The 21,320-nt window shown below is 38.1% G+C and overlaps 1 protein-coding gene across 1 annotated transcript in view; it reads left to right on the forward strand.

The window, feature by feature from the left end:
• The window catches only part of LOC133651083 (A disintegrin and metalloproteinase with thrombospondin motifs 2-like), a 34,907-nt gene extending 13,799 nt beyond the window's left edge, over positions 1-21,108 (forward strand). The window contains exons 11-25 of the mRNA XM_062049012.1: positions 4,502-4,615; positions 4,713-4,858; positions 4,919-5,011; positions 5,084-5,166; positions 5,418-5,551; positions 11,327-11,450; positions 11,519-11,599; positions 11,666-11,829; positions 16,155-16,314; positions 16,383-16,515; positions 19,314-19,521; positions 19,585-19,714; positions 19,790-19,864; positions 19,948-20,077; positions 20,186-21,108. Coding sequence (XP_061904996.1) covers positions 4,502-4,615; positions 4,713-4,858; positions 4,919-5,011; positions 5,084-5,166; positions 5,418-5,551; positions 11,327-11,450; positions 11,519-11,599; positions 11,666-11,829; positions 16,155-16,314; positions 16,383-16,515; positions 19,314-19,521; positions 19,585-19,714; positions 19,790-19,864; positions 19,948-20,077; positions 20,186-21,005 — 2,595 coding nt within the window. The 3' untranslated portion in view covers positions 21,006-21,108. The remainder of the gene's footprint in view (positions 1-4,501; positions 4,616-4,712; positions 4,859-4,918; positions 5,012-5,083; positions 5,167-5,417; positions 5,552-11,326; positions 11,451-11,518; positions 11,600-11,665; positions 11,830-16,154; positions 16,315-16,382; positions 16,516-19,313; positions 19,522-19,584; positions 19,715-19,789; positions 19,865-19,947; positions 20,078-20,185) is intronic.
• The last annotated feature ends 212 nt before the right edge of the window (positions 21,109-21,320 follow it).

Here is a 21,320-nt window from a genome sequence, read left to right on the forward strand (position 1 = left end):
GCATCAATAAAGCTCTTGTCTCAAAGTAGGTGTACTGTCACCACCTGTCAAATCACACCCTGACTTATCTTGAGTCTGTGTGTAGTGTTTTAGTTCTTGTCTTGCGCTCCTATTTTGGTGGCGTTTTCTCTTTTTTTTGGTATTTTCCTGTAGCAGTTTCATGTCTTCCTTTGAGCGATATTTTCCCACATCTACTTTGTTTTAGCGATCAAGAATATTTCAGTTGTTTTTATCCTTCTTTGTGGGGACATTGTTGATTGTCATGTCATGTTCGGATGTACATTGTGGATGTCGTCTTTGCTCCACAGTAAGTCTTTGCTGTCGTCCAGCATTCTGTTTTTGTTTATTTTGCAGCCAGTTCAGTTTTAGTTTCGTTCTGCATAGCATTCCCTAAGCTTCAATGCCTTTTCTTAGGGGCACTCACCTTTTGTTTATTTTTGGTTTAAGCATTAGTTACCTTTTTACCTGCTTGGTGTCTCCCGCTGTTTCCGACATCTACAAAGCAACGGTTACTCTGCCGAGCTCTGGACAGTACAGACACTCAACAACAACACATCATTTGCAGACTATAATTACTGGTTTGCAAAAAATATTTTTAACCCAGATAAGTGAAATTAGATAATCTCCCACGGCACACCTGACGGTATCTCACGGCACACTAGTGTGCCACGGCGCAGTGGTTGAAAAACATTGCTGTAGACTGACCTGCCATTTTGTTACTGTGAATTCTACGATTTTTACAGTGCATTAATGTAATGGAAAAATGGTGCCATTTTTATTTATACAATAAAATTCTGGCAACTGAGCTTCAGGATATTTTACTTACAATAAAATCCACCGTTGTTTTTCAATGCATTACTGTAAATGTAATAAGGGTACCACTGTTATTTTTATTGTACATTTCTGTAGAGTGAGCTGCAATTTTTTTTTTACTGTAAATGTTTTTACTGTGAACTGGAAAAACAACCATAGATTTTGCTCTAAATTTGACAGTAAAAATAAATGGTATGGTTTTTACATTTACAATAATGCACTGTAAAAAGGACCGTAGATTTTATGGTAAGAAAAAAAACTGGCAGCTCAGTCGTCAGAATTTTATCATAAAAATGAAAGGGGCAGAGTTCAACTTTATTTTTACAGTAAGAATCTGGCAACTGAACTTCCTGTTTTTTGTCTTAACGTAGAATTTACTGACTTTTTTTTTTTTTCAAATGCACACTGGTCCCTTTATTAGGAACACCCTTAACTATGGAAGAACGGTACCACTTATGTTTTTACAGTAAAACTCTGGCGACTGATTTTTACGGCGAAATTCTTGCAACTGAGCTGCCAGGTTTTTTATTAACCATAAAATACACGGACGATTTTCCATTTACATTGCATTACCGTAAATGGAAAAACGGTACACTGTTATTTTTATGGCAAAATTATGGCAACTAAATTTACAGTTAAATTCTTGCGACTGAGCTTTCAGCTTTTTATTTTTCATCGTAAAACCTACAGCTGTTGTTTTTACGGTGCGTTACTGTGAATGTAAAAAGGGTACCACTTTTATTTTTACGATAAAATTCTTGCTGAGAGAAACCGAGCTGCCAGTCTTTTTTTTACCGTAAAATCTATTGACTGCTCCCTCCCAGCAGGCACAAGACATTGAAACAATGTAACGTTGCAAAATAGTTGTATTTGTAAATTGAGACAAAGTTTATGTCCGACGTTTTTGGTCGGGAAATGACCATATTTCAATGGTCAAATCAACGTCACAAACTGACATTGAATGAACGTTTTCAAAAAGTATGTTGTTTCAACATTGTATTTGTGTTGTAGAATATTGATTGGGAAATGACCAAAATTCAATGGTCAAATCGATGTCAGAACCCAACATTGATTAAACGTAGTCAAAAAGCATGTTGTTTCAACGTTATGTTTGTGTTGCTCAACGTCAGGACTAGTGTTGTCCCGATACCAATATTTTGGTACCGGTACCAAACTGTATTTTGATACTTTTCGGTACTTTTCGATACTTTTTCATAAGTAGAGGGGACCGCAAAAAATTGCATTATTGGCTTTATTTTAAAAACAAATCTTACAGTACTTTAAACTAGGGATGTCCGATAATGGCTTTTTGCCGATATCCGATATTCCGATATTGTCCAACTCTTTAATTACCGATACCGATATCAACCGATACCGATATCAACCGATATATGCAGTCGTGGAATTAACACATTATTATGCCTAATTTGGACAACCATGTATGGTGAAGATAAGGTACTTTTTAAAAATAATAATAAAATAACTAAATTAAAAACATTTTCTTGAATGAAAAAGAAAGTAAAACAATATAAAAACAGTTACATAGAAACTAGTAATTAATGAAAATTAGTTAAATTAACTGTTAAAGGTTAGTACTATTAGTGGAGCAGCAGCACGCACAATCATGTGTGCTTACGGACTGTATCCCTTGCAGACTGTATTGATATATATTGATATATAATGTAGGAACCAGAATATTGATAACAGAAAGAAATGGGGGGAGGGAGGTTTTTTGGGTTGGTGCACTAATTGTAAGTGTATCTTGTGTTTTTTATGTTGATTTAATAAAAAAAAAAAAAAAAATTTAAAAATTTTAAAAAACGATACAGATAATAAAAAAAACCGATACCGATAATTTCCGATATTACATTTTAACGCATTTATCGGCCGATAATATCGGCAGGCCGATATTATCGGACATCCCTACTTTAAACATATGAAGTGAATTATATTTATATAGCGCTTTTTCTCTAGTGACTCAAAGCGCTTTACATAGTGAAACCCAATATATCTAAGTTACATTTAAACCAGTGTGGGTAGCACTGGGAGCAGGTGGGTAAAGTGTCTTGCCCAAGGACACAACGGCAGTGACTAGGATGGCGGAAGTGGGGATCAAACTTGCAACCCTCAAGTTGCTGGCACGGCCACTCTACCAACCGAGCTATACTGCCCCAAATATGTTTCTTATTGCAAGTTTGTCCTTAAATAAAATAGTGAACATACAAGACAACTTGTCTTGCCACGCCCCCCACATTGTCTTTTAGTATTAAGTAAGCAAACAAAAGCTCCCAATTTAGCTGCTGACATATGCAGTAACATAAGGCAAAATTATTTAGGACAAGTGGTAGAAAATGAGTCATTAATGTACTTGTTCATTTACGGTTAATATCTGCTTATGTTCTCTTTTAACATGTTCTCTCTACACTTCTGTTATAATGTAATAATCACTTATTCTTCTGTTGTTTGGATGCTTTACATTAGTTTTGGGATGATACCATAAATTTGGGTATCAATCCGATACCAAGTAGTTACAGGATCATACATTGGTCATATTCAAAGTCCTCATGTGTCCAGGGACATATTTCCTGAGTTTATAAACATAATATAAACTTTAAAAAAACCGAAAGAAGACTTTGTGATGCTAAAAAATATCGATGTAATCATAGTAGTATCGACTAGATACGCTCCTGTACTTGGTATCATTACAGTGGATGTTAGATGTAGATCTACCACCGGTGTGTAGTGAAGCATGCTTAGCTATTCCTCGTCCTGCAGGGATGATACTTGTAAGAAACTTACTTTATTTGTCGCCATGGAGGCGAGGATGGGGCAGCACGGTGGCAGAGGGGTTAGTGCGTCTGCCTCACAATACGAAGGTGCTGAGTAGTCTGGGGTTCAATTCCGGGCTCTGGATCTTTCTGTGTGGAGTTTGCATGTTCTCCCCGTGACTGCGTGGGTTCTCTCCGGGTACTCCGGCTTCCTCCCACCTCCAAAGACATGCACCTGGGGATAAGTTGATTGGCAACACTAAAATTGGCCCTAGTGTGTGAATGTGAGTGTGAATGTTGTCTGTCTATCTGTGTTGGCCTTGCGATGAGGTGGCGACTTGTCCAGGGTGTACCCCGCCTTCCGCCCGATTGTAGCTGAGATAGGCTCCAGCGCCCCCCGCGACCCCGAAGGGAATAAGCGGTAGAAAATGGATGGATGGATGGAGGCGAGGATTAGTGATTTAGAAGTAGCTAAAACTGGACTTTAGCTGCTAGCTAGCTAGCCGTGTCTTAAAGCACCTCTTCCTGAGGGCGTTTCAGTGTTGTAACTTCACCTTTATCATTAGTTTTTAGACCAAAATGCGTCCGTTCTCATTTTTCTGTCTACACACTGTGTCTGCTTGTAAGTACTCCGTGATTGTGCGCTGCCGAACATGCTCCTCTGCTCGTAAACCAGCAATGACACGACTTGACGACGACGACGGGGCGGCGGACCCGTACTTTTCAGAGGCGGTATAGTACCGAATATGATTCATCAGTATCGCGGTACTATACTAATACCGGTATACCGTACAACCCTAGTCAGGACCTAATTCAACAAGTTCTCAACGTTGTTTTAATGTCTTGTGCCTGCTGGGCTGGTCTCTTCATTAGGAACACCCTCATCTCAACCACACTGTTGTCTTTCCTGTTCCCGTCAGTATCCCAACTTGCAGCCTTGCCAGCAGCTGTGGTGCAGCGACGACAACAATCCTTTCTTCTGCAGATCCAAGAAGGGTCCACCTCTGGACGGGACCCCGTGCGGACAAGGGAAGGTGAGGATCCGGTGTAATCAGAGGGAGGGTGGGGCACAGAAATGCTCAGAATGACGTAACTTGCCCCCGTCTAAAAAGGTAACGCGGTCTTTTTCAGCACTGCTACAGAGGCCTCTGCATCGTCTTGACCCCCGACCTCCTGAGGCAAGATGGTGAATGGGGATCGTGGAGCTCTTACAGCAGCTGCTCCAGAACCTGCGGGGGCGGTGTACGGATTCGGACAAGGATCTGTGACAACCCACCGTGAGTGCTTGGCGTTGATGTCGTAGAACGCAATAAGAGACAAACTGTTTCTGTTCTCAGTCCAGGCAACGGGGGTCGCACCTGTTCCGGAAACAGTTACGAGTTCCTGCTGTGCAACCGGGACGAACAGTGTCCGCCACTGACGGACTTCAGGTCTGGTGATGACGCCCACGCTTAGGCGGACAAGACGGCTGGATGACTTGCATGGCGCCTGGTGTCTTTCAGGGGGGAGCAGTGTCACGTTTGGGATGACTTTTTGGAACACGACGGACAAAAACATCACTGGCTGCCCATCGAACACGCCGACCGTAACTAAACACACCAACAAAGCCGATGCTGTGTGTGTGTGTGTGTGTGTGTGTGTGTGTGTGTGTGTGTGTGTGTGTGTGTGTGTGTGTGTGTGTGTGTGTGTGTGTGTGTGTGTGTGTGTGTGTGTGTGTGTGTGTGCGCGTGCTAATCTCATCGCTCAGGAATTTGGCAATCCATTCCATTCCATCAGCAATGCAACTTGTGGAACATTCCAGAATGCTCAGCCTCTCATGCTATCATCTTTTCGCAGCTGACGAGCGGTGTCGTCTCTTCTGCCAGTCCAACGAGACGAGAGCGGTTGTTTCCATGAAGAGAAGGGTGCATGACGGGACACTGTGCTCGTACAACGACGCCTACAGCGTGTGTGTGCGAGGAGAGTGTGAGGTGTTTATCGTTCTACTACTTTTATATCAGGGGTGTCCAAACTTTTTCCACTGAGGGCCGCACACTGAAAAATCAAAGCATGCGGCGGCCATTTGGATATTTTTCATTTTCAAAACCAATACGTTATGTATAATTTTTTTTATTTCCAGGCCTCTCCTCAAGCTTAGTCCCGAGGACCCGGAAGGGTCTTAGTCAAAAAATAAATAAAAAAATAGGTCAAATACTACTTTTTTTTTTTTCTCAAGATCAACTTCAGGTCTAGCTGGCGATAAAAAATATATATATTTTTTTTTGTTATCATGTTTTATTCCTTTTTGTCAAAACCCTATTTTCATGGCAAAAACACAAAGTATGCAATATTTTCCCCAAAAGGATTTTCAAAATAGAATATTTGATGTGAAGTAATTGGAGTCTTAAATAGGTCAACAATTAATTATAACATTTATTTTAAATCATTATTATTTTTTGGGCAATGACAGTTTTAAAAAGAAAAGAAATCCCACAAAAGTTCTTAGGTATCCAAAAGGGCCCCACTCCTAAAAGTGTTAAAATATGTAATAAATATATATTTTTTTAAACTTTATATCGAATGACAACGTTTTTTTGTTTGTTTTATGACCTTTTTGTCAAAACCCTATTTTCATGGCAAAAACACAAAGTATGCAATATTTTCCCCAAAAAGGATTTTCAAAGTAGAATATTTGATGTGAAGTAATTGGACTCTTAAATAGGTCAACAATTAATTATAACATTTATTTTAAATCATTATTATTTTTTGGGCAATGACAGTTTTAAAAAAAAAAGGAATCCCACAAAAGTTCTTAGGTATCCAAAAGGGCCCCACTCCTAAAAGTGTTAAAATATGTAATAAATATATATATTTTTTAAACTTTATATCGAATGACAAAGTTTTTTTGTTTGTTTTATGACCTTTTTGTCAAAACCTTGTATTTTATGGAAAAAACACAAACCATGCAATATTTTCCCCAAAAAAGATTTTCAAAGTAGAATATTTGATGTGAAGTAATTGGATTCTTAAATAGGTCAACAATTAATTATAACATTTTTTTAATTCATTATTATTTTTTGAGCAATGGCCGTTTAAAAAAAAAAGAAATCCCACAAAAGTTCTTAGGTATCCAAAAGGGCCCCACTCCTAAAAGTGTTAAAATATGTAATAAATATATATATATTTTTAAACTTTATATCGAATGACAAAGTTTTTTTGTTTGGTTTATGACCTTTTTGTCAAAACCTTGTATTTTATTGCAAAAACACAAACTATGCAATATTTTCCCTGAAAAGATTTTCAAAATAGAATATTTGATGTGAAGTAATTGGAGTCTTAAATAGGTCAACAATTAATTATAACATTTTTTTTAATTAATTATTATTTTTTGGGCAATGACAGTTTTTAAAAAAAAGAAATCCCACAAAAGTTCTTAGGTATCCAAAAGGGCCCCACTCCTAAAAGTGTTAAAATATGTAATAAATATATATATTTTTTAAACTTTATATTGAATGACAAAGTTTTTTTGTTTGTTTTATGACCTTTTTGTCAAAACCTTGTATTTTATGGCAAAAACACAAACTATGCAATATTTTCCCCAAAAAAGATTTTCAAAATAGAATATTTGATGTGAAGTAATTGGATTCTTAAATAGGTCAACAATTAATTATAACATTTATTTTAAATCATTATTATTTTTTGGGCAATGACAGTTTAAAAAAAAAAAGAAATTCCACAAAAGTTCTTAGGTATCCAAAAGGGCCCCACTCCTAAAAGTGTTAAAATATGTAATAAATATATATATATATTTAAACTTTATATCGAATGACAAAGTTTTTTTGTTTGTTTTATGACCTTTTTGTCAAAACCTTGTATTTTATGGCAAAAACACAAACTATGCAATATTTTCCCCAAAAAAGATTTTCAAAGTAGAATATTTGATGTGAAGTAATTGGATTCTTAAATAGGTCAACAATTAATTATAACATTTTTTTTAATTCATTATTATTTTTTGAGCAATGACCGTTTAAAAAAAAAAAAGAAATCCCACAAAAGTTCTTAGGTATCCAAAAGGGCCCCACTCCTAAAAGTGTTAAAATATGTAATAAATATATATATTTTTTAAACTTTATATCGAATGACAAAGTTTTTTTGTTTGTTTTATGACCTTTTTGTCAAAACCTTGTATTTTATTGCAAAAACACAAACTTGCAATATTTTCCCCAAAAAAGATTTTCAAAGTAGAATATTTGATTTGAAGTAATTGGAGTCTTAAATAGGTCAACAATTAATTATAACATTTATTTTAAATCATTATTATTTTTTGGGCAATGACAGTTTTAAAAAAAAAGGAATCCCACAAAAGTTCTTAGGTATCCAAAAGGGCCCCACTCCCAAAAGTGTTAAAATATGTAATAAATATATTTTTTTTTAAACTTTATATCGAATGACAAAGTTTTTTTGTTTGTTTTATGACCTTTTTGTCAAAACCTTGTATTTTATGGCAAAAACACAAACTATGCAATATTTTCCCCAAAAAGATTTTCAAAATAGAATATTTGATGTGAAGTAATTGGAGTCTTAAATAGGTCAACAATTAATTATAACATTTATTTTAAATCATTATTATTTTTTGGGCAATGACAGTTTTAAAAAAAAAAAGGAATCCCACAAAAGTTCTTAGGTATCCAAAAGGGCCCCACTCCTAAAAGTGTTAAAATATGTAATAAATATATATATTTTTTAAACTTTATATCGAATGACAAAGTTTTTTTGTTTGTTTTATGACCTTTTTGTCAAAACCTTGTATTTTATTGCAAAAACACAAACTATGCAATATTTTCCCCAAAAAAGATTTTCAAAGTAGAATATTTGATGTGAAGTAATTGGATTCTTAAATAGGTCAACAATTAATTATAACATTTATTTTAATTCATTATTATTTTTTGGGCAATGACAGTTTTAAAAAAAAAAGGAATCCCACAAAAGTTCTTAGGTATCCAAAAGGGCCCCATTCCTAAAAGTGTTAAAATATGTAATAAATATATATATATTTTTAAACTTTATATCGAATGACAAAGTTTTTTTGTTTGTTTTATGACCTTTTTGTCAAAACCTTGTATTTTATGGCAAAAACACAAACTATGCAATATTTTCCCCAAAAAGATTTTCAAAATAGAATATTTGATGTGAAGTAATTGGAGTCTTAAATAGGTCAACAATTAATTATAACATTTTTTTTAAATCATTATTATTTTTTGGGCAATGACAGTTTAAAAAAAAAAAGGAATCCCACAAAAGTTCTTAGGTATCCAAAAGGGCCCCACTCCTAAAAGTGTTAAAATATGTAATAAATATATTTTTTTTTAAACTTTATATCGAATGACAACGTTTTTTTGTTTGTTTTATGACCTTTTTGTCAAAACCTTGTATTTTATGGTAAAAACACAAACTATGCAATATTTTCCCCAAAAAGGATTTTCAAAATAGAATATTTGATGTGAAGTAATTGGAGTCTTAAATAGGTCAACAATTAATTATAACATTTATTTTAAATCATTATTATTTTTTGGGCAATGACAGTTTTAAAAAGAAAAGAAATCCCACAAAAGTTCTTAGGTATCCAAAAGGGCCCCACTCCTAAAAGTGTTAAAATATGTAATAAATATATATATTTTTTAAACTTTATATCGAATGACAACGTTTTTTTGTTTGTTTTATGACCTTTTTGTCAAAACCTTGTATTTTATGGCAAAAACACAAACTATGAAATATTTTCCCCAAAAAAGATCTTCAAAATAGAATATTTGATGTGAAGTAATTGGAGTCTTAAATAGGTCAACAATTAATTATAACATTTATTTTAAATCATTATTATTTTTTGGGCAGTGACAGTTTTAAAAAAAAAAGAAATCCCACAAAAGTTCTTAGGTATCCAAAAGGGCCCAACTCCTAAAAGTGTTAAAATATGTAATAAATATACATATATTTTTAAACTTTATATCGAATGACAAAGTTTTTTTGTTTGTTTTATGACCTTTTTGTCAAAACCTTGTATTTTATGGCAAAAACACAAACTATGCAATATTTTCCCCAAAAAAGATTTTCAAAGTAGAATATTTGATGTGAAGTAATTGGATTCTTACATAGGTCATCAATTAATTATAACCTTTATTTTAATTCATTATTATTTTTTGAGCAATGACCGTTTAAAAAAAAAAAAGAAATCCCACAAAAGTTCTTAGGTATCCAAAAGGCCCCCACTCCTAAAAGTGTTAAAAATGTTATACTTTTTTTTTGTTTTAGTTTATATCTATTGATATAAAGTTTTTTGTTTGTTTTATGACCTTTTTGTCAAAACCTTGTATTTTATGGCAAAAACACAAACTATGCAATATTTTCCCCAAAAAAGATTTTCAAAATAGAATATTTGATGTGAAGTAATTGGAGTCTTAAATAGGTCAACAATTAATTATAACATTTATTTTAATTCATTATTATTTTTTGAGCAATGGCCGTTTAAAAAAAAAAGAAATTCCACAAAAGTTCTTAGGTATCCAAAAGGGCCACACTCCTAAAAGTGTTAAAAATGTTATACTTTTTTTTTGTTTTAGTTTATATCTATTGATATAAAGTTTTTTGTTTGTTTTATGACCTGTTTGTCAAAACCTTATATTTTATGGCAAAAACGCAAAATATGCAATACAGTGTATTTTCCCCAAAAAAGATTTTCAAAATGGAGTATTTGATGTCGAGTTATTGGAGCCTTAAATACGTCAGTAATTAATAATATTTATTTAAATTCAATAAAAAAATTTGAGCAATGACAATTTAAAAAAAAATCCCACTGAAATTCTTGTGATTCCAAAAGAAACCCACTCAAAAGTGTTAAAAATATGTTATACATTTTTCTTTACTTTATGTTGATACAAATGTATTATTATTTTTTTTTGTTTTATGACCTTTTTATTAAAACCCTGTTTTTAATAGCAAAAAACACAAAATATGCAATATTTTTCCCCAAAAAGATTTTCAAAGTGGAATATTTGATGTGAAGTAATTGGAGTCTTAAATAAATAAGTCAGTGATTCATTATAACATCTATTTAAATTCATTATAATTTTTTGAGTAATGACAGCTTAAATAAAATCCCACTGAAATTTTTGAGCATCCAAAAGGGCCCTACTCATAAAATTGTTAAAAATATGTTATAACATTATTTTCTATTTTATCTACATAAATGTATTATTTTTTAATGTTTTATGACCTTTTTGTCAAAACCCTGTTTATAATGGCAAACACAAAATATGCAATATTTCCCCCAAAAAAAATTTTTCGAAGTGGAATAGTTGAATAGGCTTGAATAGATCAATAATTCATAACATTGACTTTGATTTGTTATTTTTTGTTTTTTTTTTGGCAGTGACAGCTTTAAAGAATAAAAGCTGCCAGCGTGGCAGCTTTGTGTTATTAGCGTCAACATTGCAACTTTTTCTTGTTAAATTTCACCTTTTTGCTCAATTATTCCACTTTTTCATGTTGTCTCTTTTTTAACATTTTATAATAGTATTTTTATAATGTGCCACGGGTTATTAAAGAATTAGCGGCAGGCCGCAAATGGCCCCCAGGGCCACACTTTGGACACCCCTGTTGTATATTTAAATATAGATTAGGTCACAGTCCTTTTAGTGAGCACCAGTAGGGGGCAGTGTCTCTCCTTGTCTCCTACCACCTTCCCATTGTCTCCTTGCCCCCGCTGGCGGCAGCACGTGGGTTGTGACGGACTGATCGCATCAGACCAGCAGGAGGATCGATGCGGCGTTTGCGGGGGAGACAACTCTAGCTGTCGGCTAATTAAAGGAAATTTCACCCGAAGTGCAAACAAAACTGGTGAGTGCTCGGGGGCAAAGTTCACCTTCAGCACCAGCTAATCATCCCGATTGGCTGTCGTCGCCTAGGTTACCTGAAGATCCTGGAGATTCCGCGAGGGGCACGACACCTCCTGGTGCAGGAGTTCAGGAGGACTCCCCACGTCCTGGGTAAACGGGGCGCCATTTCCTCCACGCACGTCTGTAACCTGCCAATCACAAATATCTCCTGTGTAGCGGTGAAGAACCAGGAGACGGGTCACCTATTCCTGAACGACGAAGACGATGTCCCGGCGTCCCGTGTGCTGGTCGAGAAGGCCTTGGCCTGGGAGTACACTCACAGCGCGGAGCGGGAAGTGGTGAAGACCACGGGACCGTTGAAATACGGGGTTGTAATCATGGTCAGTTCATGTAATTAAACATATTTAATCACTAGGAGAAATATTTATTGTGTCACCTAAATATATATATATATCTGGCATATGCAGTGGAGAGACGTTTCATGAGAGTAGAGTGCATGTGCCTTTTAAAAGGCGGTGCCTGTTGACAAGTGACGTTTGACATCAGCAGGAGCTCACTTGTGTTTAGTAGTTCAGCAGCTGCAGTGACGGCAGCTCTTTTGAATCTTTTCACTGGATTGTGTTAGCGCTCGTTAGTAAAGAGAATTAATTTTCTTCGTAGTCTCCTTGTCCACCAACAAGGTATCGTGGGGATTGCAGGCTTGTCACTTCTTTGATTTGTTGTTCATTATTCCCTTCAAGTAGCAGCAATAGTAGTAGTGTGTGTGTATGTACTTACGCGTGTTGTTTGCTGTGTGATGTTGCCTCCTATTTGATATCAAGTTCATGTTAGTGTGGTGCTGGTTGTTGCTTTCTTTAGTAAAAAGTTACTTCCTGCATTGAACTTGTTCATTATTCCCTTGTAGTAGCAGTAGTAGTAGTGTGTATGTACTTACGTGTTTTGTTTGCTGTGTGATGTTGCCTCCTATTTGATATCAAGTTCATGTTAGTGTGGTGCTGCTTGTTGCTTTCATTAGTAAACAGTTACTTCCTGCATTGAACTTGTTCATTATTAACTTGTAGTAGCAGCAATAGTAGTGTGTGTGTGTGTGTATGTGCTTATGTGTGTTGTTTGCTGTGTGATGTTGCCTCCTATTTGATATCAAGTTCATGTTAGTGTGGTGCTACTTGTTGCTTTCATTAGTAAACAGTTACTTCCTGCATTGAACTTGTTCATTATTAACTTGTTCATTATTAACTTGTAGTATCAGCAATAGTATTAGTGTGTGTGTATGTACTTGCGTGTTTTGTTTGCTGTGTGATGTTGCCTCCTATGTGATATCAAGTTCATGTTAGTGTGGTGCTCCTTGTTGCTTTCATTAGTAAACAGTTACTTCCTGCATTGAACTTGTTCATTATTAACTTGTTCATTATTAACTTGTAGTATCAGCAATAGTATTAGTGTGTGTGTATGTACTTGCGTGTTTTGTTTGCTGTGTGATGTTGCCTCCTATGTGATATCAAGTTCATGTTAGTGTGGTGCTCCTTGTTGCTTTCATTAGTAAAAAGTTACTTCCTGTATTGAACTTGTTCATTATTCCCTTGTAGTAGCAGCAATAGTAGTAGTGTGTGTGTATGTACTTACGCGTGTTGTTTGCTGTGTGATGTTGCCTCCTATTTGATATCAAGTTCATGTTAGTGTGGTGCTGGTTGTTGCTTTCTTTAGTAAAAAGTTACTTCCTGCATTGAACTTGTTCATTATTCCCTTGTAGTAGCAGCAATAGTAGTAGTGTGTGTGTATGTACTTATGTGTGTTGTTTGCTGTGTGATGTTGCCTCCTATTTGATATCAAGTTCATGTTAGTGTGGTGCTGCTTGTTGCTTTCATTAGTAAACAGTTACTTCCTGCATTGAACTTGTTCATTATTAACTTGTAGTAGCAGCAATAGTAGTGTGTGTGTGTGTATGTGCTTATGTGTGTTGTTTGCTGTGTGATGTTGCCTCCTATTTGATATCAAGTTCATGTTAGTGTGGTGCTGGTTGTTGCTTTCATTAGTAAACAGTTACTTCCTGCATTGAACTTGTTCATTATTAACTTGTAGTAGCAGCAATAGTAGTAGTGTGTGTGTGTGTGTATGTACTTATGTGTGTTGTTTGCTGTGTGATGTTGCCTCCTATTTGATATCAAGTTCATGTTAGTGTGGTGCTGGTTGTTGCTTTCATTAGTAAACAGTTACTTCCTGCATTGAACTTGTTCATTATTAACTTGTAGTAGCAGCAATAGTATTAGTGTGTGTGTATGTACTTACGTGTTTTGTTTGCTGTGTGATGTTGCCTCCTATGTGATATCAAGTTCATGTTAGTGTGGTGCTCCTTGTTGCTTTCATTAGTAAAAAGTTACTTCCTGCATTGAACTTGTTCATTATTCCCTTGTAGTAGCAGTAGTAGTAGTGTGTATGTACTTACGTGTTTTGTTTGCTGTGTGATGTTGCCTCCTATTTGATACCAAGTTCATGTTAGTGTGGTGCTGCTTGTTGCTTTCATTCGTAAAAAATACCTTCCTGCATTGAACTTGTTCATTATTCCCTTGTAGTAGCAGCAATAGTAGTAGTGTGTGTGTGTATGTACTTATGTGTGTTGTTTGCTGTGTGATGTTGCCTCCTATTTGATATCAAGTTCATGTTAGTGTGGTGCTGGTTGTTGCTTTCATCAGTAAAAAGTTACTTCCTGTATTGAACTTGTTCATTATTCCCTTGTAGTAGCAGCAATAGTAGTAGTAGTGTGTGTATGTACTTACGTGTGTTGTTTGCTGTGTGATGTTGCCTCCTATTTGATATCAAGTTCATGTTAGTGTGGCGCTGCTTGTTGCTTTCATTAGTAAAAAGTTACTTCCTGTATTGAACTTGTTCATTATTCCCTTGTAGTAGCAGCAATAGTAGTAGTGTGTGTGTATGTACTTACGTGTGTTGTTTGCTGTGTGATGTTGCCTCCTATTTGATATCAAGTTCATGTTAGTGTGGTGCTGGTTGTTGCTTTCATTAGTAAAAAGTTACTTCTTGTATTGAACTTGTTCATTATTCCCTTGTAGTAGCAGCAATAGTAGTAGTGTGTGTGTATGTACTTACGTGTGTTGTTTGCTGTGTGATGTTGCCTCCTATTTGATATCAAGTTCATGTTAGTGTGGTGCTCCCTGATGTTTTCATTAGTAAAAAGTTACTTCCTGCATTGAACTTGTTCATTATTCCCTTGTAGTAGCAGCAATAGTAGTAGTGTGTGTGTGTATGTACTTATGTGTGTTGTTTGCTGTGTGATGTTGCCTCCTATTTGATATCAAGTTCATGTTAGTGTGGTGCTGCTTGTTGCTTTCATTAGTAAACAGTTACTTCCTGTATTGAACTTGTTCATTATTCCCTTGTAGTAGCAGCAATAGTAGTAGTGTGTGTGTATGTACTTACGTGTGTTGTTTGCTGTGTGATGTTGCCTCCTATTTGATATCAAGTTCATGTTAGTGTGGTGCTCCCTGATGTTTTCATTAGTAAAAAGTTACTTCCTGCATTGAACTTGTTCATTATTCCCTTGTAGTAGCAGCAATAGTAGTAGTAGTGTGCATGTACATACGTGTGTTGTTTGCTATGTGATGTTGCCTCCTATTTGATACCAAGTTCATGTTAGTGTGGTGCTGCTTGTTGCTTTCATTCGTAAAAAATACCTTCCTGCATTGAACTTGTTCATTATTCCCTTGTAGTAGCAGCAATAGTAGTAGTGTGTGTGTATGTACTTACGTGTGTTGTTTGCTGTGTGATGTTGCCTCCTATTTGATATCAAGTTCATGTTAGTATGGTGCTGGTTGTTGCTATCATTAGTAAACAGTTACTTCCTGCATTGAACTTGTTCATTATTAACTTGTAGTAGCAGCAATAGTAGTGTGTGTGTGTGTGTATGTGCTTATGTGTGTTGTTTGCTATGTGATGTTGCCTCCTATTTGATATCAAGTTCATGTTAGTGTGGTGCTGCTTGTTGCTTTCTTCAGTAAAAAGTTACTTCCTGCATTGAACTTGTTCATTATTCCCTTGTAGTAGCAGCAATAGTAGTAGTGTGTGTATGTACTTAAGCGTGTTGTTTGCTGTGTGATGTTGCCTCCTATTTGATATCAAGTTCATGGGAGTGTGGTGCTGCTTGTTGCTATCATTAGTAAAAAGTTACTTCCTGTATTGAACTTGTGCTTATGGTGCTGTTTTGTTGACGTACAACCACATTAAAAGTAGCGTGCCACGTTACATCAAACATATCGGTAATGGCATTGTAATATATATAAAACTAATAAGATTATTCCTTACTAGTAAAAGTAACAGTGTTAGTAACGTTAGTAACCTAATTGTGTAACTCTGTGTTTCCCAACACTGGTTACGATAAATCAAAACAGTTCAGTAATTTGACAACAAGCTCTAAAGTCAACTTTTAGGTATGTGTGGTATAAAAGGAGTAAAACATCAATATAGTATTTGTTTTCCAATTTTTGATGAATTCCTGTGCGTTTTGAGGTTAAAAAGGAACACTTAAAACATTAACAAATGTATAAAATCACGACTTGATTCGATGTTATTGAAAAAAATAAGCTTCGGAACTTTTTCTGCCACTGTTAAAAATTCCGTCATTTTGGGCCACAACAATCACATAAAAAAAGCCAGCGAAATCCTGCAGGGACTGACTGCTTTGTCATGTAAACAGGTGCGTTCCCATGGCGACGCCAAGGTGACCGTGTCCTACAAGTACATCATCCAGGACCACCTGCGGTCTTCGCTGGAGTCCAACCTGGTGCAGGAGGACACCCTCTTCTACGAGTGGGCGCTCAAGAAGTGGTCTCAGTGCTCCAAAACCTGCGGAGGAGGTAAGGCGCCAGCCGGCTGCCGTGGCAACAGTCGGCGATTGCGGTTAACGGCCGCCTCTGATCGGCAGGGAAACAGCACACAAGATTTGGCTGCAGACGGAAGGCGGACGGGAAGATGGTCCCGAAAACTTTCTGCTCGAACATCAACCATCCAAGAGCCATCAGCCGCATGTGTAACACTGACCCGTGCAGCTTGCCACGGTAAGTTCAAGTTTATTATTCTTCGGTCAATCGTCAACAAAATAAACAGTTGTACATTCATAAATTGAAAATTTATTTATTTAACACTTCACACACGCACAAACTCGCATTACCACTCCAGGTGGTTGTTTAGGGCCACAACCTCTAGGAGGGCCACATAATCATGGCCTGAACTTGATTGTTTTTCTTTTATTTAAATCTGTCAGTTATTAAGTAAAATGTCATAAAAGTTAGGATAAAATCCATCTAAGTTCAATAATAAGGTTGTTTTAATTAGATTAGAAATGTGAACCACAAACCACAGCCCCGTGCAAAAAAATGCAACATGGTTAATTCCTTATAGCGCCTGCATTTGGGAACCAGGAAGAAAGGTAAACATTTTATAAATATATTAGTAGCAGCTTTTGTGGACAAATTTATATTTAAGTTTCACTTTTGCATCTCAGAGCACATAATTGTAGTGCATTCAAGGAACCTTGATCAAAGTTTTTAAAGACAGAGGATGCTTAAACCTAGGTAGATGCACCAATAATAATAGTGATTATTATTATACTGATTATTACTAGATACGATTATTAGACAACACATTTACCCTATTACCTAATAATGATATTATTAGAAGGATATATTCTTATTCTTATCTACTAATGATAATCTACATGAATCAGTTCATCTCTACCTTACACTACAAAGTAAAGGGAAACTTGAGGGATTTACAATCATATTTATGTGAATGATGACAGGTTGTACGATTATTAAAAGTTACATTCTCGCAACTTGATAATGAATTTGTCGGCACTATTTTAAAAAAACAAAAACAAATTCACTTTAAAAAAATAAAACACCTACCGTATTTTTCGGACTATACGTCGCTCCGGAGTATAAGTCGCACCGGCCGAAAATGCACAATAAAGAAGGAAAAAAACATATATACGTCGCACTGGAGTATAAATCGCATTTTTGGGGGAAATTTATTTGATAAAATCCAACACCTAGAATAGACATTTGAAAGGCAATTTAAAATAAATAAAGAATAGTGAACAACAGGCTGAATAAGTGTACGTTATATGAGGCATAAATAACCAACTAAGAACGTGCCTGGTATGTTAACGCAACACATCATGGCAAGAGTCATTCAAATAACTATAACATATAGAACATGCTATACGTTTACCAAACAATCTGTCACTCCCGATCGCTAAATCCCATGAAGTCTTCCTCCCCGGTGTCGCCTCTGGTATGTCCTTTCTTTCTGCTGCTCGATTGCCGTTCTCTGCTGCATATTTCACTACGTCCATCTTGTAATCTGCAGTATATGATGTCCTTTTCGGTGCCATTTTAGTTCAGTCCTTCTCAGTTTTTATAAGTTACCGCCAATGTTGATGTGATCCATTTTAATAGCTACGGCAGTAGCATATAGCATATAGCAGTTAGCATCCCACGACCCACAATGCACTTCTGCCATGACCCTCCCCCGCCCGAATTCTTATTGGTTGACGTGTGAGTGACGATTGCTGCCATTTGCTTCGTCTCTTACGCGAATGAGATAAATAATATTATTTGATATTTTACGGTAATGTGTTAATAATTTCACACATAAGTCGCTCCGGAGTATAAATCGCACCTCCGGCCAAACTATGAAAAAAAACTGCGATTTATAATACGAAAAATACGGTAATTATTTAGAGGGGTTTAAGGATGTTTTAGGGAGCCTTTAGCTTCCTTCAAAGGCCTGTATATATGTATGTGTGTATATCCATCCATCTTCTTCCGCTTATCAGAGGTCAGGTCACGGGGGCAGCAGCCTAAGCAGAGAAGTCCAGACCTTCCCGTGGCCTCCTACCGGTCGGACGTGCCCTAAACACCTCCCTAGGGAGGCGTTCGGGTGGCATCCTGACCAGATGCCCGAACCACCTCATCTGGCTCCTCTTGATATGGAGGAGCTGCTTTGAGCTCCTCCCGAATGGCAGAGCTTCTCACCCTATCTCTAAGGGAGAGCCCCGCCACCCGACGGAGGAAACTAATTTTGTCCGCTTGTACCCGTGATCTTGTCCGTTTGGTCATAACCCAAAGCTCATGACCATAGGTGAGGATGGGAACGTAAATCGACAAGTAAATTGAGAGCTTCGCCTTCCGGCTCAGCTCCTTCTTCACCATGACGGACCGATGGTAGACTGCAGACACCGCACCGATCCACCTGTCGATCTCACAATCCATTCTTCCCTCACTTCTGAACAAGACTCCGAGGTACTTGAACTCCTCCACTTGGGGCAAGATCTCCCCCCCCCCAAGTCAGAAATGGCAGTCCACCCTTTTTCGGGCGAGAACCATAGACTCGGAGGCGGTGATTCTCATCCCAGTCGCTTCACACTCAGGTGCGAACCGATCGGGTGAGAGCTGAAGATCCTGCCCAGATGAAGCAATCAGGATTACATCATTGATTGATTGATTGAATTTGATTGAAACTTGTATTAGTAGATTGCACAGTACAGTACATATTCCGTACAATTGACCACTAAATGGTAACACCCGAATACGTTTTTCAACTTGTTTAAGTCCACGTAAATCAATTCATGGTATCATCTGCAAAAAGCAGCCACCAAACTGGATCCCCTCAACGCCCTGACTGCAACTAGAAATGATGTCCATAAAAGTTATGAACAGAATTGGTGACAAAAGGCAGCCCAGTACTTATTATATCAAATAATACATTGGGAGAATTGGGTTGAATCGAGAATCGGATCGAATCGTTGGGTTCCCAAAGATTCACACCTCTACTACTTCCTGCTCTTATGCAGCTGGGTGAGTGGAAATTGGGAGGCCTGCAGCGCCTCCTGTGGACAGAGTGGCTGGCAGCGTCGCTGGGTGGGTTGCCAGCAGCTGATCGACGGGGGCCGGCGGCGCTCTGTCAACAGCGAGTTCTGCGAGGACCGTCGGCCAGACGCCAAGCAGCCGTGCAACCGCTTTGCGTGTCCTGCTGCGTGGCGGGCGGGCGCCTGGACGCCGGTAAGACGCGGGTAAAAGCTGACGTGAATGTCGCAAAGCAATGACGCGGCATCTGCGTTGCAGTGTTCCGTCACGTGTGGCAACGGCACGCAGGAGCGCCAGGTGGCCTGCGTGAAGCCGGAAGGTTCTTCCGGTAACTGCAGCCTGGTTCCGCCAATCACCCGCCGCAACTGCAGAGCGGCGCCTTGCGGGTGTGAGTGTGCACGTCACCCGCTGGATGCGGATTCGGACGGATGATCGAGTGACTATTTGTGTTCGTCTTCTGCAGCTGACCCGAAAAACTTCATGGTCCAATGGCTGTCCAGGACCAGCGCGAACGTCCCGCCCTCAAAGAACATCTCCGGTAAAGCAGACTCCTCCCACTTCCCGCGCCTGCTCTCCCGTGCTCTCGTCCCGTTCGGTTCATCGCAGCCGGTCTTTCTCCAGGTGTGCGTTGCCGCGGCGATCGATCTGTGTTCTGTCGGATGGAGTCGCTGAGTCGCTACTGTTCCAACTCCGCCTACAGACAAATGTGCTGCAAGTCGTGCAGCAACTTCAGCGGCAGCAGCAACGTCAGGTGACCATTTCCCTCTTGCGTGCGCGTGTGTGTGTGTGTGTGTGTGTGTGTGTGTGCGCGCTTTGAAGTGATTGTGCACAGTGACTCCACCCCTTTTTTGTCTTTCAGTAAGTCCGCCACAGTGACGTCATATGCTTCCCCCACCAGCGCCACTACAACCGCCACTTTAACTCAAACTCCGCCCACCAACACTGCCGCTTTAACCCAAACTCCGCCCACCAACACTGCCACGTTACCCTTAACTCCGCCCACCAACACTGCCACTTTAGCCCTAACTCCGCCCACCAACACTGCCACTTTAGCCCTAACTCCACCCACCAACACTGCCACTTTAACCCTAACTCCGCCCACCAACACTGCCACTTTAGCCCTAACTCCGCCCACCAACACTGCCACTTTAACCCTAACTCCGCCCACCAACACCACCGACTTTATTTACGTCGATTACGATGATTATGAAGACTATTCTTCCTACGAGGATGCTGCGGTCGTCACTTCGACGACTCCTGGCATGAAAAATATGGTAAATGTCAAAGGTCAAAGTTCACTGAGGCCGCTTAATTGGACATCTGTTGCACCACACAGTGAGACCACCCAAAGGCGTGACGACGTCATCACTGCGACATCATCACCGGACAGAACCACGGGAGAAGGTGACCTCAAACCGCATTGGACTGACTTCAAACCTCGAACTTCTGCGATGTTAGCGAAGTCTCCAAAGAAGGACAACAACTCTATGGGGGAGGTTTCCTACGGCATTGTGGGATTGGACAGCCACGCCACAAGGGGGCAGCGGAGCTACTTCGTGCCTCGGATGCGCTCCTTTCGGGAGCGGACGCACAACAAACGCATCCAGGAGCTTCTGAATGAGAAGCGGAGGAGGCCTGGCCGTCACAGTGGGACAGGACTCAGACATGCCGGTCTATAGAGCATGCGCACTAACATCTGGATCCTAAAGACAAACCAAGTCCTGGTCCACAGTCACATGAGTTCAATAAAACAATTCTTCTCACTCAAGTCAAATATCATTACTGTGAAATAATATCGAGAACAGGGGTGCCCACACTTTTTCTGCAGGCGAGCTACTTTTCAACTGATCAAGTCGTGGGGATCTACCTCATTCATATATATAATTTATATTTACTTATTTATGAAATATATGTTTTTGTTAACAAGTTAAAGTTGTTTAATGATAATGCAAGCATGTTTAACACATATAGTTAATATTGTTAACAAGTTAAAG

This window comes from Entelurus aequoreus, linkage group LG05, assembly GCF_033978785.1.
Source record: "Entelurus aequoreus isolate RoL-2023_Sb linkage group LG05, RoL_Eaeq_v1.1, whole genome shotgun sequence".
Taxonomy (NCBI): Eukaryota; Metazoa; Chordata; class Actinopteri; order Syngnathiformes; family Syngnathidae; genus Entelurus; species Entelurus aequoreus.